The sequence below is a fragment of the Tenebrio molitor genome, chromosome 8 (genome assembly GCF_963966145.1).
Source record: "Tenebrio molitor chromosome 8, icTenMoli1.1, whole genome shotgun sequence".
NCBI classification, from domain to species: Eukaryota; Metazoa; Arthropoda; class Insecta; order Coleoptera; family Tenebrionidae; genus Tenebrio; species Tenebrio molitor.
This window is the reverse complement of record NC_091053.1, coordinates 14709127-14725225: the sequence shown is the minus strand read 5'-3', so window position 1 is coordinate 14725225 and position 16099 is coordinate 14709127. Positions and strand designations below refer to the sequence as shown.

Here is a 16099-nt window from a genome sequence, read left to right as displayed (position 1 = left end):
TTTACAAACATATACAGGCTGTCCCCAAAAAGAAGACGAGCCCATAACTCCGTTATTTATCGGAAGATTTTAATTATCTGTACACCAAATTAAATGATTGTTAATAGGCTACAAAATGACCTAATAAATTCAAGTATAGCCCCATGGACTTCAAGGGTAAATTGTCAAAAAAAAAATTTCAAATGGGATTACATATTTTTTTTAGTAATTCTGATAGAGATTTTTATTCTGAAAATAACACTGTATCACAAGGATACACTTAAATACCAAAAATTCACAAAAAAAATGTAAAAAAACACTACTATCGTCTATGTTCCATTTTGCGCTAAACATTGGGGGCATATCTGCGCAATCCCACATATTATTATTTGTCATTTGTTTTTCTAGCTACCTTAATTTGGTTATTACATTGTAACGCAATGCATTTTGATAGCTTTTCGCTTGGTGCTCGTCATTTGTTTCAAAAGTTAGTGTTATTTTTTTTTATGTCAAGTTATACTTTTGATACATTGTTGTTTTTAGAATTAAAATCTCTATCAGAATTACTAAAAAAAAGTACGTAATCCCATTTGAAAATTTTTTTTTTGACAATTTAGTCTTGAAGCCCTTGGAACTATACGTCAATTTATTAAGCCGTTTTGTAGCCTATTAAAAACCATTTAATTTGGTGTATATATAATTAAATTCCTCCGATAAATAAGGGAGTTATGGACTCGTCTTTTTTTTTTGGGGACACTGTATATGGGTCGGAAGGTTCAAACTTTCATCATCTTTTCTTCAAATAAAAAATATAAATGATTGACATTCATTTTGAAATATGGTGAGGATGATTATGTAAAATGTATATAAATGAAAAAACATTTCTTGAAAAAACAGCTTTATCTCTAAAAAATAAAAGTTTTATTTTTGCAATTTTTGTTCAAAAGGGAAGTACAACATAGCTAGAATATTAATCAGGTACTTTTGAACAAATATTGGCAACTTTGATATTTTTTTCAAAGTGACAGCAATTGTTTTTTAACAGGATGTCCCCTACTAAGCCCCGAACTCGGAATACGATAATTTTAAGACACCCTGTATTGTACATCGATATTTTTTTTACTAACATCGAAAAAGTCTTAACATCGATGTTTTTCATTCGATGTTCCCATCTTTACTATTTCTCAGGTTTAGCACAAAAAAAAGACAACACCTAAGTTTGGAAACAAAAGCGATCATTCATTATACCGTGCGATCAACAATTCGTGTTTAGATCAAAGAAGGCGTTGGAATTTTCAACGTACGTCTGAATTTAGGCAATCAGATGCCCTGAATGCACGGAGGTATTTGTGGTTGCATATACTTGTTTCAATTTAAATTTCAAAATTTTTACCGAAACAGGCAACAGCAATGTCCGTCATTGAAAACACAATTACCATCCAATGATGAGTCTTTTATGTTCTGAAGTAAAAACCATTTTTGTGTTCAAATTTGATTCATAGTGACAGCTGTTTGACGTTTATTAGTTGAGTTAGCAAAGATACGAAAAATCGACACTGTCAAAGTCATAGCCGCCCCTTATCTAAGAAATTGTTGATCGCACGGTACTTATATGGTATTTCACGGGTGATAATAAGCCCGACGGACTCGAAAATGCAACCCACAATACATTTCCAAAGTTGACGTGGATTTGTTTCGTTGCTTCGTTAAATGAGATTGTGAAAAACGAAGAGCTTTCGGGAAAATATTTATGGTCTGCATAAACGCGCAACGGCAGAAGAATTTTTATTTCATTCGCGATAAATCAGGATCATGTCTGTTTTCCCATCGTTCGAATACATTTTAATAGTCGTATTTTAACTTTTTCGTAAATGTCAGTTGTGACAAATAAAATTATTATCGGAAGCAAAGCCATCGTGGATTTATAATTCCATTTTAAAACAATACGATATTTAAAGTGGCCACGTTAACTTTGGAAATGTATTGTGGGTTGCGTTTTCAATTCCGCCGGGCTCATTATCGCTCGTGAAATACCCTGCAGATATATTCTCCTTTACTTATTTGTATAGATAATTAATTAGTAGACAGGAAAGAGTTTTTAAATGCGGGGATAAATTTTCTTAAAGTTGGTCACGATCGATAAAGAGTGCTTCAGCTCGCTCCAGACAATCAAACTATAGATTTCATTTATCTGTGCTGCTGCTGTGCAAGAAATTGGCCTGCCGATTCAAATGAAATCTGATTCTTGTCCCTTCTCTTTGGTGGTCGTTTCGGTTTATCCGACTTGAATGACAAAGTTTTGAATGTTTTTATTCTACTGAAAGTTGTCAAAAGTTTGGGGTCACATCTGAAGACCTAGAGCATGCTGCAGTTTTTAATCAAAATGCATCACCTTTACTTTGCTCATTTTCCAACACTAACGTAAGTGGAGGTCCACGAAGTAGAGATATTTCAACGGTCTCCTGGTAAAAATAAAATACAAGGTGGATCTAAAATTCTGAAGTTATAGAAGGTAGATAGATAAAAATTACTAAATTAATAAGACTGTTTGGTTTATTTACAAAACCAGAAGTTTATCCGTCAAATTACCAACAAAAAATTAAATAATAAAAAATTCTCCAGTGGTATCACGTTTCGAATGGTGTCCCACAAGAATGGATTTTAAGTCCATTGTTTTCTTGAATTTATGTAAATTGCCTTCTTGCCGCAAATGACACGACAATTCAGTATTGATTGCAAGAATGACCCACTAATGAAAAATCCAAAAAATATTTTTCGACACTGCTTGGTTACTAATTATTCCCATTATTAATAGGGAAGTTTTGAAGCTAGAAAGATACATCTTAAAATGTGGCCTAAATGTTCACAATTCAGTTCGAATTTTTTGGGATTTTTCCGATTTTTGGGTATTTCTAAATGAAAATTTTGAAAAAAATATATGTATAGTTCTCCCAATATACAAAATAAATGAGATGTGTCTCAAATCCAGCTTGGAGGTATTGGATTCTCTCATGGGCTATGACCTTGGAAATATCTGCGCGAAGGCGGAGCGATAAACCAGTGAAAAATCTGTAAATGAAAACTGAAAACATCGACTACTTTGCATGCAAATAGACGAGAGAGACGACACTAATGTAACGAAGTTTTCCCGTTGGTTTGTAGCGCTTACTTGAGACCGATATTCGTCGTTTGCGCAGATATGACTCATAGCCCATGAGAAAATCCAACACCTATAAAATGATGCTTGATTAAAAAAAAAATAATTGATACGGAATTACTCGACTATTACAAACAAAAACGATTTCGTTCGTTACCTATACTTCCATTTTGAAAGAAAGAATTCCAAAATGGTTGGAACAACAGAATTTCCTTCAGCGAGTCTCGACTAGACCACACTAGGAATAAAATAGAGCAAAGCAATCAATCAATGTAAGAAAATTCTTAAAGAAAAATAAATAAAAAGAAAAATAAATCCGGCTTACAGGTGATTAATTTTAATTACTTTAATTTGATTTAAATCGAATACTTTTCATGTGGTACTTGTGAAATTGTCTGACCTAAAAATCACGGTTGTTATGTCGGATTGAATTTAAACGATAAAATGAATTTTAAGGAAAATTCATATTTGTGACAACTTGTAAAAACCTTTCAAAGGAGATGGAAAAAAATCCGTTAAGAAATGAAAACGATTTGTTGTTGACGAGTCTTGTACGTTTTTCTTACATACATATTATAATTATTTTCCAAGTGATACATAACCAAAAATAAATCTGCGAGGGCGAATAAATAATACGAGTATGTCAGCTTTGGAAGTTTGCAACTAGAAAATAAACGAGTTAAAAAAAAATAAAAAAAAGTTACATTATTGCCGGATAAATCTTAAAACGAGTGCGAAAAATTCAGACAAAAGATCAGAAGGTCTTTTATTACAACAATATATTTTTGCATAAATATTTACTCCTAAAGCTGTCACAATCATCATGTAAGCCCACCAATCCTACACAAGAAACTGTTGCTACTAATGATACTTCGGTTCAAGATTGAATCGAAAACAATTTTTTATGATTTTTAAACAAATAAAATTTCGAAGATATATATATTTTTTTATTAAAAAAAACAAATTTGTGCCGAATGAGCAAAAATGTAGAGAATATACTACAACTATTTACTGTAAAATTGTTTATAAAAACTTTTAACAATAAACATTTTAATTGTATTTTATACCACAAAGGACCAAAGTGCATGTTTTTATCCCAAATGTAGCTTTATTGCACTAGCGCAGCGAGGCCAATAATTACACGATAACACTTACACTAACATTTTTATTGTTTTTCGAGGGTACTTTTATCTTTTATGTTCGTACATTACATTGATGCTTTTCAAAATATATCAAATCAATAATTCCACCATCAACAAATTAATTTGATCGACTGTGCTTTCCCGAGGAACAAAAACAACGCTTTATGCAAAAGTCAAAAAAAGCTCCCTTAGGTACTTACAAGAAAATTAAATTCATTAAGGCTTTTTTTACTTTTCCATTTATTTTTTATACAGTAATATTTAAAATGAAAAGCAGAAAACATTTAGGGGACAAAAATTCCACAATACTCGTATAAATAAAAAATATAGAAGTTTATAAGTTGGATTTCAACGTAAAAAGTTTTTTTTTTGGCTACGTATTATAAAGCAAATTGCCTGAAACCTTCCTGTCAACCGGAGCACTCTTTTCGATAGATATTAATTTTTATTTACTTAGTATATAATTATAAATTGGTCGATCAACAAGTGCTTGCAACAGCGAAATCCAAACAGACTGAGGCAATGTGTTGGCAAACCTGCACTAGACTCCTAAAAATATCTTCGGTAAACACGACAATTCTTCGATTCCGGACGCCACAAATAAAACACTCTAATTAAATTTCTACTTTATTTCAGCCGATTCAATTAAATTCAAAACGTTTCCGCGTATTTTCCCCTTGGCTTATTAATTCTAAAGCGGGCCACTTCCTTTGGAAGTGGCAACAACAGCGATTCCCCCATTTCAAATGCACCTCTGTGTGATCGCAAAACTGATTTTTTTTCACCGACAGATGTCGGAGCTTAGCGAATCTGGATTACCTCGCCGGAAAAGAGTGGTTCAATTCGTCTAGATTATTTTTGCTGACAAGCTGTCTCCACTAATAATCTCTTCTTGATAAAATATTATGTGAATTAATCGAGTCAACTTTGACACTCTTGTAGGAGTGGCGATATCGACGAGGTTTTTTGTGGAACAACCCCCAATTTAAGTGGAATTGGATTGATTAATTATTCATCCAAAGTAATCGTCAAGTGGACTCTTAAATATTTTACTTTCGAAAGAACCACCTTTCGACAACAATGCTCGTCCTGACGAATCGCTGAAAAAAATCGATCAATCCAGAAACAATGTCTCGTGATTGGATCGGAGGACAAACGGTGTCATCCATTCAGATCTGACGTAATTGGATTGAACGTTAATCACCGATAATTTTATCTTTAGAAAAAAATAGTGCTCTGATAACACTACTTTACAAAATACAGAGTATTTCACGAGTGATAATGAGCCCGGCGGAATTGAAAATGCAACCCACAATACATTTGCAAAGTTACCGTGGATATTTGTTTTTTGATTTAAAAAACATAAAACGTAGTTAGCTGTGCAGTTTTGTAAATTTTGACACAAAAGTCAGTGGCTTGGTTAAATTAAATTGTGAAAAAACGTGAAAAAGTTCTCGGAAAAATTGTCTGCATAAACGCGCAACGGCAGAAGCTTTTTTTTACATTCAGAATCATTACTGTTTTTTCATCGTTCGAATACATTTCAATCGTTGTATTTTAACCTTTTCGTAAATGTCAGTTGTGACAAACAAAATTATTTTAAGCAAAGCCATCAACATCATGGATTCAGAATTTCTTTTTAAAACAATACGATACGTATTTAAAATAGTCACGTTTACTTTGCAAATGTATTGTGGGTTGCATTTTCAATTCCGCCGGGCTCATTATCAGTTATCACTCGTGAAATACCCTGTATAAATGGCCTAAAAGGCCATAGAAGTTGATGACTTGCTAGTAAATTTTGCTTGAACAACGTCCAGGAGTGGTCAGCTAAGATACTGAAACTCCACTTGTCCTGATGCCGCTTTAGCATGCTCGACACGTCCTGGAGGACTCTCTCTCCGGGTTCGTCGCCCACATTGTGCAGATTCTTAGGAAAAAAAAATTAAGTGGTAATCCAGGAAATGGATCTTAAGAGGCACATTGCATCCCAAAACTTCGTTCGAGTACTGTAGTTAAAGTCTCGAGAGTTTTTTGGTTTAAAATTTTCCAAAAAAAATTAGCAACACTTGTTCAACTTCTGCTCCAATTCTTGTAATGTTTGTTTGACAGAAATGACAGTCTGTTGAGTCATAATTTATTTCTCTCCACACCATGGGCACTGCAAAAGGTACATAACGAGAACCATTTGCCCAGTTATTAAGACGCCAAACACATCTTACATAGTACATATGATAGACCCAACTCTTGTCTTGGTTTCTCACTTTCCAACCAAAATAAAGATGAAAACGCTGTTTAATGAGCGGTGTAAAGTTGCGCCTTTGGCTTTCAAAATTACCTTGCCACACACGTACAGAAAGTACTTATCTAAGTCACTGTAGTAGAGGTCTTGGATTTTCTCATGGGCTATGAGTCATATCGACGAATATCTGTCTCAAGTAGGCGCTACAAACCGACCAGAACATCGTCGTTCGTTACGTTTTCAATTTTCATTTGATTTTTCACTGGTTTATCGCTCCGCCTTCGCGCAGATATTTCCAAGGTCATAGCCCATGAGAAAATCCAACACCTCTACTATTGTACTAGATGCAATTCGCTTCATACTCGCGTGATGGCTAAACAGTAAAGACAAGACAAGTCTGTGCAGGCACAAGATAAGCGTTATCTCTCCACGTCACTTTTCATGTGACAAAAACTTTGTTAACTAGTGTAAGCAATCATACGCCTGAATGCGCCTCATCTTTTTTATCAGTTACTAAATTTGGGATTAAGTGAAAACTTAATTTTCTCCTGTCTGCTTCTCGTCTGTGATCCGTGTATTGATCGTGAGTGAGAAGTGATTTATGAATCGTTTTACATTGCTGGAACAGAAGGAAATTTGCAAGTAAACACTTTAATCTCGCATGGCAAGTGCATCACTAATGGGTACAATTTACGCAGTGCTAGTCGGGTGTCCTTTGGTGATAAAATAAAATGAAAATTCCCTAGATAATTCTAAATCGCTGTGGTATCTTGCAGCGAATAATTGAAATTTAATCTTTTAATTACACAATTGCCACTTGAATACAAACTAATTCTGTTTGTGTGTTGTAATGGTCATTCTTCGAGTACAATGTTGAATTGTTAATGATGTCTATAAAAAGTTTAGCGAGTCACTGCCTATCTTTTGTTGCACCTAATTAATTAATGCTCGATATATACAGGGTGGAGAAAAATTTCGACACATTTTGAACCTATACCTATCGCAGTTTTCCTTTTTGATTATTTTTTTAATCTGACGACAATTTGAATTTTGATTTTTCAAAGAAAATACTAGAACTGAGTTTTTAGTCGATTGTATCATAAAACAGTATTTTTCGGATTGAATATCTGGACGAAAACATCATATTTTCGTCAAAGGATTATTATTTTTCGTCCTAGGCCGAAAAATGTTTTTCGTCCGCAATGAATAACGTTCAACAATCGACAACAGGCAACACTCAGGGTTGTTAAGGAAGTTTTTAATAACACGCATTTTTTCAAAATTGTTATGAATCAAACGTCACTTTGATACCGGAATAAACATTTTTACTAGTATTTTTATTGCAATCGACTAAAAAATAATGTATGGATGAGGACAATATTTCGGACTCATTGCTTTGCTGGACTCGGCTTTGACTCGTCCAACAAATCGTCCGAAATATTTTCTTTTTCGTCCTTATAACATAAATAACTGTTAATTAATTAATTGTTTATTAATTTCCGAAGATTTGTGCTTTTTACTGCATTTTGTAAAATATCTCGAAGCAAATTGTGGTTCTTTTTAAACTGCAAATTTATTTTGAGTGAAATTAATTTATTGTTTTTTCTCGACAAACCGACGACACAGCGAAAAATTTATGATTATCTAAATTTATTAATTTGTTTAATAACCCGCAGGGTTGAAATTATCAGAAACAATAATGACACTGAATTAACTATTGACAATAATTTATTCATGCGAATAATTACAGTTAAATCTGCAGATTTTGCTGCACAAAGTAATAATTTGTTTAAAAATGTTATTACAATTTTACAAATGAATGAAAATAACCGGCATCAGCTTCGAAAGGAATCGAAAAACACAACAAACATTTGGTTGAAACAATAAAACAAACAACTTTTTTATTCCAATCTCGAAAATTGCTCGTACATATGTTTGTATGTTCTCGATAAACTCCAGAACCGCTGGACCGATCTGTTAAAACTTTTCACTGTTAGATGGGGCGGTTCTTCGAGACTGACATAGGTTAGTATCATCGCCCTGTCATGCAAGGAGGTTGAGCTGTGAAGTAAGATGTTGAGGATGGCGAAAGAGGCGGCAAGTAAGCGTTCTACGAATGATAACAGCTCATTTGATTATTACGAGTACATTTTAATTAAATGCTTTAAGCGCATAAAACACACAAATTGTTACATTTAAATTACAATGTTAATGTTTGCTAATGGAAAAAAATGTTTAACGGTTTTAGTTGAGTTGTTTATAATTTCGACAAAATAGAACTTCTGGTAAATACAGAGGAAAATTTGTAATTAGCAGCGAGTTGTATCAACATCATGTTTGCCAGAATATCACATTTTAATTTATTTTTTTTATTCTTGTAAAAAAAATTGAGGTTCCCAGAATTAAATAGAGTGAAGTTTAACAAAATCAAGGAATTTTGAAAAATTTGAAAATCATTTTTAATAAGATTTTTGTATTGTGTGGTTACAGAGCGTGTAAATTTTGTGTTTAGAGAATAAAGTTGTGCAGAAATTTTAACCACGAGCTACTGGCTTCATGCAGAACTCGAAAAAAATATCTTAAAAATTCTGTCAAAAATTAAAATGACATTTATTTTTTGAGCTACAATTTTTTTTAATTGCTTTTAGTCTTCTACTCGTAGGTAAAATTTCGGCACATTTTAAAAATACACCCTGGATATCATGTTTTATAAAATGTACGCCAATGCGAAGTAACCTATTGGAAATATGCTTTAAAACAAGGAAACCGCATTGTTGTACGATATACAGGGTGTATTTTTAAAATGTGCCGAATTTTTACCTACGAGGTTGTATGACAACGTAGAAAACTAAAAGCAATTAAAAAAATTGTAGCTCAAAAAATAAATGTCATTTTATTTTTTGACATAGAATTTTTTAAACATTTTTTCCGAGTTCTACATGAAGCCAGTAGCTCGTGATTAAAATATCTGCACAACTTTCAAAATCACCCTGTATAGAGAAAAAATGTAAAAATTTAAATAAAAAACACTTCTTAAAGTATTGGAAATTGTTTATCTTATAAACTGAAGAAATAACGAGAAAGAGAAAGACAAACTATTTTTTTTTCGAATCATCCTGTACATAAACGTCTTGTTCGTTCTGCCTTATCGTTGACCGAAATAAAAGACTCAATTGTCTTTTACCAGGAGCGAAAGCAATTTGAATTTTTTTCCAATTTGCATGACTAGTGTAAAATTTTAATTTTGGTTGTGTTTGTTTGAGAAAAAAATCCTAAGTTGGCAAAAATACACCGCTTCGTCGATGCCGACCGTGGAGGACCCATCCAATGACAGCGCGCATGAACCCGCGCTCTTGAATGAACCAAGTAAACAGTCTTCTCTGCACCAGTCCTGTGACCGGCTCGCGTTGAACAGCACCAGCAGGAAAGCTCGAACCGCGCGCGCCATTCCTGCGATGTCCTGCAAATTTCCGCGAAGTTTCCCCTTGCGGAAAGCGTCCGATCTGTGAGTGCGTCACTTCCGCCGCCCCAATGCTCTTGGAGAACGCGACGATGCAGTGCACCGAGGAGGTGATGGGCCCGAAGAGGGACAGCCTCTACATCGTGGTGCCCATCATCGCCGCCTACGTCGTCATCTTCATAACCGGCACCGTGGGCAACGTCAGCACCTGCATCGTCATCTCCAGGAACAAGTCGATGCACACCGCCACCAACTACTACCTCTTCAGCCTGGCCATCTCGGACCTGGTGCTGCTCCTCTCGGGCATCCCCCAGGAGATCTACCTGATTTACTCGCGCTACCCCTACGTCCTCGGCAGCACCTTTTGCTTCCTGAGAGGGATGTTCGCCGAGACGTCGGCCAACGCCACCGTGCTCACCATCACGGCCTTCACCGTGGAGCGCTACCTGGCCATCTGCCACCCCTTCCTCTCGCACACCATGTCCAAGCTGTCCAGAGCCGTCAAGCTCATCCTGGCCATCTGGCTCGTGGCACTCGGCCTCGCCGTGCCCCAGGCCATGCAGCAGCAGCTGGTGGGCCCTCCGAACTGCAAAGTGTGCACCTCCGCCATCCTCAAGTACTCTTTCGAAGTGTCCACGTTGTTGTTCTTTGTGCTGCCGATGAGCATGATCACGGTGCTCTACGTGCTGATCGGACGCAAGCTCAAGTCGTCCACCATGATGAAGAAGAGGAACGTGCTCGGCAACTCCAACGCCAGGATCCAGAACAAGTCCTCGAGGAAGGTGGTCAAGATGCTAGGTGAGTGCGGTCAGACGAACCGGTCCGCCGTGCCGTTACGACGAATCTAGTTTAGTAATTTGGCTAGATCGCGATTTTTTACCAGAATGCAAGGTGGATTCTGACCTACTTTCGGCACACGTTAAATATACACCGCGGACAAGTTTTTTAGTAATAATAATAGTAATAATAAACGCAATAAAATCGAACAAAAAATAAATAGACAAGTAAAATTGCCTTCCGCTATTGAATGAAGACAATTAAAAATGAAAAATGAAGATAAACTATTAAAAAAATTACAGCGATGAAGATTAAAGCGTCAAAAAGAGTGTATTCGTTTCTCTACAAAACATTTTTTATGCAAATTAAATTTTTTTTTTTTTTAATAATTTTTGAAAAAATAAGTTCACAAAAATATCTTGCACGAGTGTCCCAATTTAGAACATTTTTTTTTCAACTCAGTAATTTAGTACAGTTTCAACCAATTAACTTGCATAGCAATTTTGTAAATGAATGCAAAATGAATTCTGACCCAGTTTTTAACGCCATGTAATGTACAGGATGTGGTGAAGGTCGTGAAGAAATTTTTAAAACTTGTCAAAATTTTTTGATTCGCAAATTTAATTTTTAAAATTGTTAAATGCACTTTTCTTGGCTGAGACATTATTTCTTTACAAACTTCCGTGAGAAGATTTTCTTTTTTTCTTTTTCTTCATTTATTCATCCATAGTAACAGTGGGTGTCTAAAAAAACTGATAAATGCAGTTTGATTTTTTTTACTCTTTCTGCAAACTAGTTTCTCTCTGCTTGCGACCTTGTGGGTTTCTTATTATTATTGATAAAAAAAACCGGAATAATTAATTTTTAATTTAAAAAATAATTTAATTGTATGAGAACCAAAAGCCATAATAAAGTAATTGTCTTGGAGATTACCGATCAAATCCTTCAAACTTGTTTTGAGATACTTTTCAGAAAAGAATTGTTTTCAAAATGTTCTAAAACATATCTTGTACCCATCAAAGAATTGTACTCTATTTGTTAAAAAAAAAATAAAATCCTCTCTGGTATTCCCCCATAACGTAGCTACATTACAGAAATGAGAATTTATTTTTTATTTCCTTTTTTAAATTGCCAGTTTTTGTTGCTGGCGTCGTCGGTGACCCTTTTGATCTCGGAAGCAAAGTAACCTGGAATTAGATTGCAAGTTTATTCACACCACACCATTTTTATACAGGGTGTTAAAAAAACTATACCTATACTTTTACTGAAAATGATCTTGTCATTAATGTATTCCTTAAATTAAAATAATCAGTGGCAAAAAGTGCATCTTTTTTGCCCGAGTCTGAGTTTTCTGGCCGAGGCGCAGCCGAGGCTTGAAAACAGGCGAGGACAAAAAGCACTTTTGGCAGAGGTGCACATTAAATTTTTTAGGCGACGGCACGAACTACAACGCAAAAGGAAAAATTACAAATTTATTTTGTATCTGCCTTTTTCAAATATGTAGATAAATTTATTAAAACATATTAACATTTTTTTAAATAGTATTTGTTATCAGCTTGCCAACAAAACTCGAAATTTACTATTTGCAATACAATTACTTATTTACATAATTTATGGTGACAGGACAATTATCGGTTTTGTCGGTTTCGTTGCTAACTTACTAAACAGGCCAACATAGTGTTAGCGTCCGAAAAAGTGCGTCCGAAAAAGAATTACTTTTCGTCCGCTTGCGAGTACGTAAAATGACTGTTTTGATTTTTAGATATTTCCGATGATTCCACACTTTTAGCTTTGTTAACTGTATTTTAGCAATTAACCCCACTTTTTCTTCTTTTTTCTGACTTCATTCAATATCGATTCGCCAAATAAACTCAGCCAGTTAAACACCGTTTATTTATTTTGCACGAGCAATAAAGTACCGCAGGTACCACAAACTCCTGATTTTATTGCGCCTGAAAATCAACCGAGCGTTAATCTTCGTAAGCCGTCGAAATCGTGTGATAAAACCTGTTTGCATAATTTTTTAGATCGTGAATTTTAACAGAACGTTGGGTCGACTCAGATCCTGCTTTAAATTTACAAATTTATAATTATTGCCTCATCGGAATAATTAAGCCAACAGTCATTGGAAATCACTCCCACTCATTGCTTGCGAAGGATTATCACATTCCGAGTCTTGCATCGGAAAACAGATTAGCTGGGATTACCCAGGACGCGTAGTTTAAGTGGAAGATCCTGAATTTGTCAACGAAGGTCGTCAAAGACTGCAGCTTGCGAGCTTTTCACTTACAATTTTCTCGCGACTGAGCTTTTCCAACTTGATTAAATCAGAGTTACAAAAAAAAAAAAACATTATTTGTTCCAACAACTGGACATTTGCTAGTTTGTAAGTTGTTACAAGTCGTCCGGCACAAATTAGACCAAAAACTTTGGTCCTTACGGTTCCGGAAGTTTCCCCGAAAAAAATTGGATGGCCTCCGCCAGCTTTCGCTTTCGTTCGAACTTAATAAATCAGCCGGATCAAATCTCGTTTAATTTTGTGCAAACTCGGCAATCCTTGAGTACGACGAAATTATCCTGGAAGGAGTAAACTCCAACATCCATCAAAACGCCTAATCTTAGCTTATTCGGCAAAAGATGGTCGACCGGTTGTTGTGGATTGTCACCCTTCCACGTGAAATCTCCCGGAGCTGCTTTCGCTCGTAATCCCTCCCGGAACATCGCTCCTTGCGAGGGGTGTGTCGGGTGCTCATCGCGAGGATAACGGCGGTCGTAGGGGCTATTTGTCTGTTAGTCACCCTTCCAGATTGCCGAGACCTGTAAAATTGATTCCGGCTGTTTGCTCAATGGGGAGGAAGTACATGCTCGTAATGTTTCCAAACGACTTGGGTGATCTCGTAAATTGTCCTCCAAAGATGTACACGCTAGAGACAAGTAAATAATGTCTTCAACCAGCAAAAAAATCTGAGTTCTTTGGACGCGCTGCTTTTATCGCAAACCCAAGAAATGTATGCAGGTGTCAGATCCGGACCACCAGATGGTCATTTCCTGTTTGTTGTTTGTGACTGATTGGATTGCAAATGAATGCAATACGATTTTCCTCCTTTTTTCGACCACCAAAATATTAATTTTCAAAATTATAATTTTTTTTCCAAAATCAAAAACTAATAATATTTCTTCATTTTAACAGTCACAGATCTTAGAAGTGTTTTTCTTTGACTCAATTTATAAATATTAGACGTTTTCTTTCTCCTCATTGTCTTTAACAATGTGATGATTATTTTGTAGTGATCATGCTTGGATTAGTTCAGATTTAAATCGACAACTCAAAATTTTAGTTCGTGATGGATTAGATAGAGCCTTCAATGTATGCATTTTAGATGTGACAATTGCCAGTCGTGCTCATCCTCCGAGATAGGATAAAAAATACAAATCAGAGCGTCGTATTAATTTTTTTAGATTAAATCCAAACAAGTAATGTTTATTAATTTGATATTATTTTCTACGGAAAATTCTCCACAGATACCACCCCATCAGTCATTTGTCTAATCATTTGTGATGCTCCCAAATTAATTCAGCTGCTGAAAATTTCATTGTGCTCTCAGTCTTATTGCGTCACATCTGGCTTTAATCAAATAATCTGTCTACCTGACAGGAAATTTCCCAAGTCTATTTGTGATTTAGCGAATCCCTTGCCCTTCCAAATTGAAAAATACAATTTATTTAAGCAAATCCGACTTAGCACTTTCCGGCTGGTGCATTTTAGTCCGGTCTGGAAATTGCTCGTTGATAGGCTTTGATCGCAACTTCCGACAAAAATGAAACTGCACGAATTGGGTCAAAGATTCGCGTGTTCGATACTTCCTTCGAGCTTCCGACAAAAAACCGCTAGTCCTGCAAGGACTTCCATTCATGCTTTCCCTTCTCCATTCTTCCTGGATCCACGATACTGATTGTCGGTTTGCAACAAAGCCGGCTCTATCAAATACAGTTTATGTTGATTTTGATCCTTCTCTTTTGGTTTCCTTGTCCAAACAGAGACCGGACATCTGCCGCGTCCCTGTCAAATTAATTCCTGATGTTTGTTCGGGGACTGCTGGTTTGTTAATCGACGTGAGTGTGCAGAGGATTGAGGAATTTTGTGAAAAAAACCAGACGGACGGGTCACGGATTATAATTAAACGGTTGGAGGAATTTGTCCGTTAGTTAGATAGTAATTTGACAAAGTGACCGACTAACGAAAAGTGCGTGAAGGCGTCTCCAGAGAGTCTAGAAAGGTTATTACTAGACTGTCTACATCAGCAAAATTTTTTCAACAAGTCGTCACATTTTATTTGTAGCGCTTTAGTTACAAAGTACAAAAGAACTAATTCTAACAGAGCAAAGTGCGATCCATGTCTGATCGAAATCGTTCGGGAGTCGCTCAAGGTTTTCAGTAGGTTCCAAGTGCTTCTCTCATTTCTGTACCGTAATTTTTTTCTCAGGTGTTTACGTACTTCGAGAGTGCCACAGTGCTTCCAGCCAGTACTTTACTACTGGTCCCTCCAATAAGAATTCATAAGGTGTAGGTGTTGGATTTTCTCATGGGCTATGAATCATATCTACGAATATCGGTCAAGTAGGCGCTACCAACCGACCGGAAAACATCGTCATTTGTTACATTAGCGTCGTCTCTCTCTCTCATCTCTTGGCATGTAAATTATTCGACTGCCTTCGCGCAGATACTTCCAAGGTCATAGCCCACGAGAGAATCCAATACCTCTACGACACCCCCAAATGTGAATCTCTTGGTTCTACTGTCACAGGCTTTCCTTCAAGGTGCTACACATTTGTGTAGCAAGAAAAATATGTCCATTTATTACTGTCGGTGTCAGCGTCGTTCGACGTGGAATTCCTCAGGGGTTGTCCCGAATCCCGGGTTGTTTTCGCCGGGTGTGGAAGATTTTCTCTGAGGCGAAATGATGAGAGTTTGATGATGTTTGCGTTTGGTAATCCTGGCGGAAAACCGGTTCCGTGAAACTCATTGTACACTTCGTAAATTTTCTGAATAGTTTTCTGTCAATAAATAAATCGCAGTTAATGTACACATACCTGGTATGTGCTGAACGCGTAAACAAATTCTACTTTATTCGCATCCTTAAGATTTAAAATTGTAATTTTGTCAGTTTTTTGTAATTATCAAATTGTGAATATTTAAAAACGAAATTGAAATGTTTTTCTGTTGTGATCATTTCCTTTTTATATCTTTTTTTGTTGATTTTTTATCATCATTTCAAATTTCATTTCATCAGCTTGTTTAAAAAAGTAAAACTTTCTCTTGGATCCTTCCAAATCAAAGCAAA

General features: G+C 35.7%; 1 protein-coding gene across 1 annotated transcript in view; it reads left to right on the top strand.

The window, feature by feature from the left end:
* Positions 1 to 9395: 9395 nt before the first annotated feature.
* Positions 9396 to 16099, top strand: part of LOC138136203 (pyrokinin-1 receptor-like) — a 68542-nt gene continuing 61838 nt past the window's right edge. Inside the window, exon 1 of the mRNA XM_069055261.1 lies at positions 9396 to 10778. Coding sequence (XP_068911362.1) covers positions 10052 to 10778 — 727 coding nt within the window. The 5' untranslated portion in view covers positions 9396 to 10051. The remainder of the gene's footprint in view (positions 10779 to 16099) is intronic.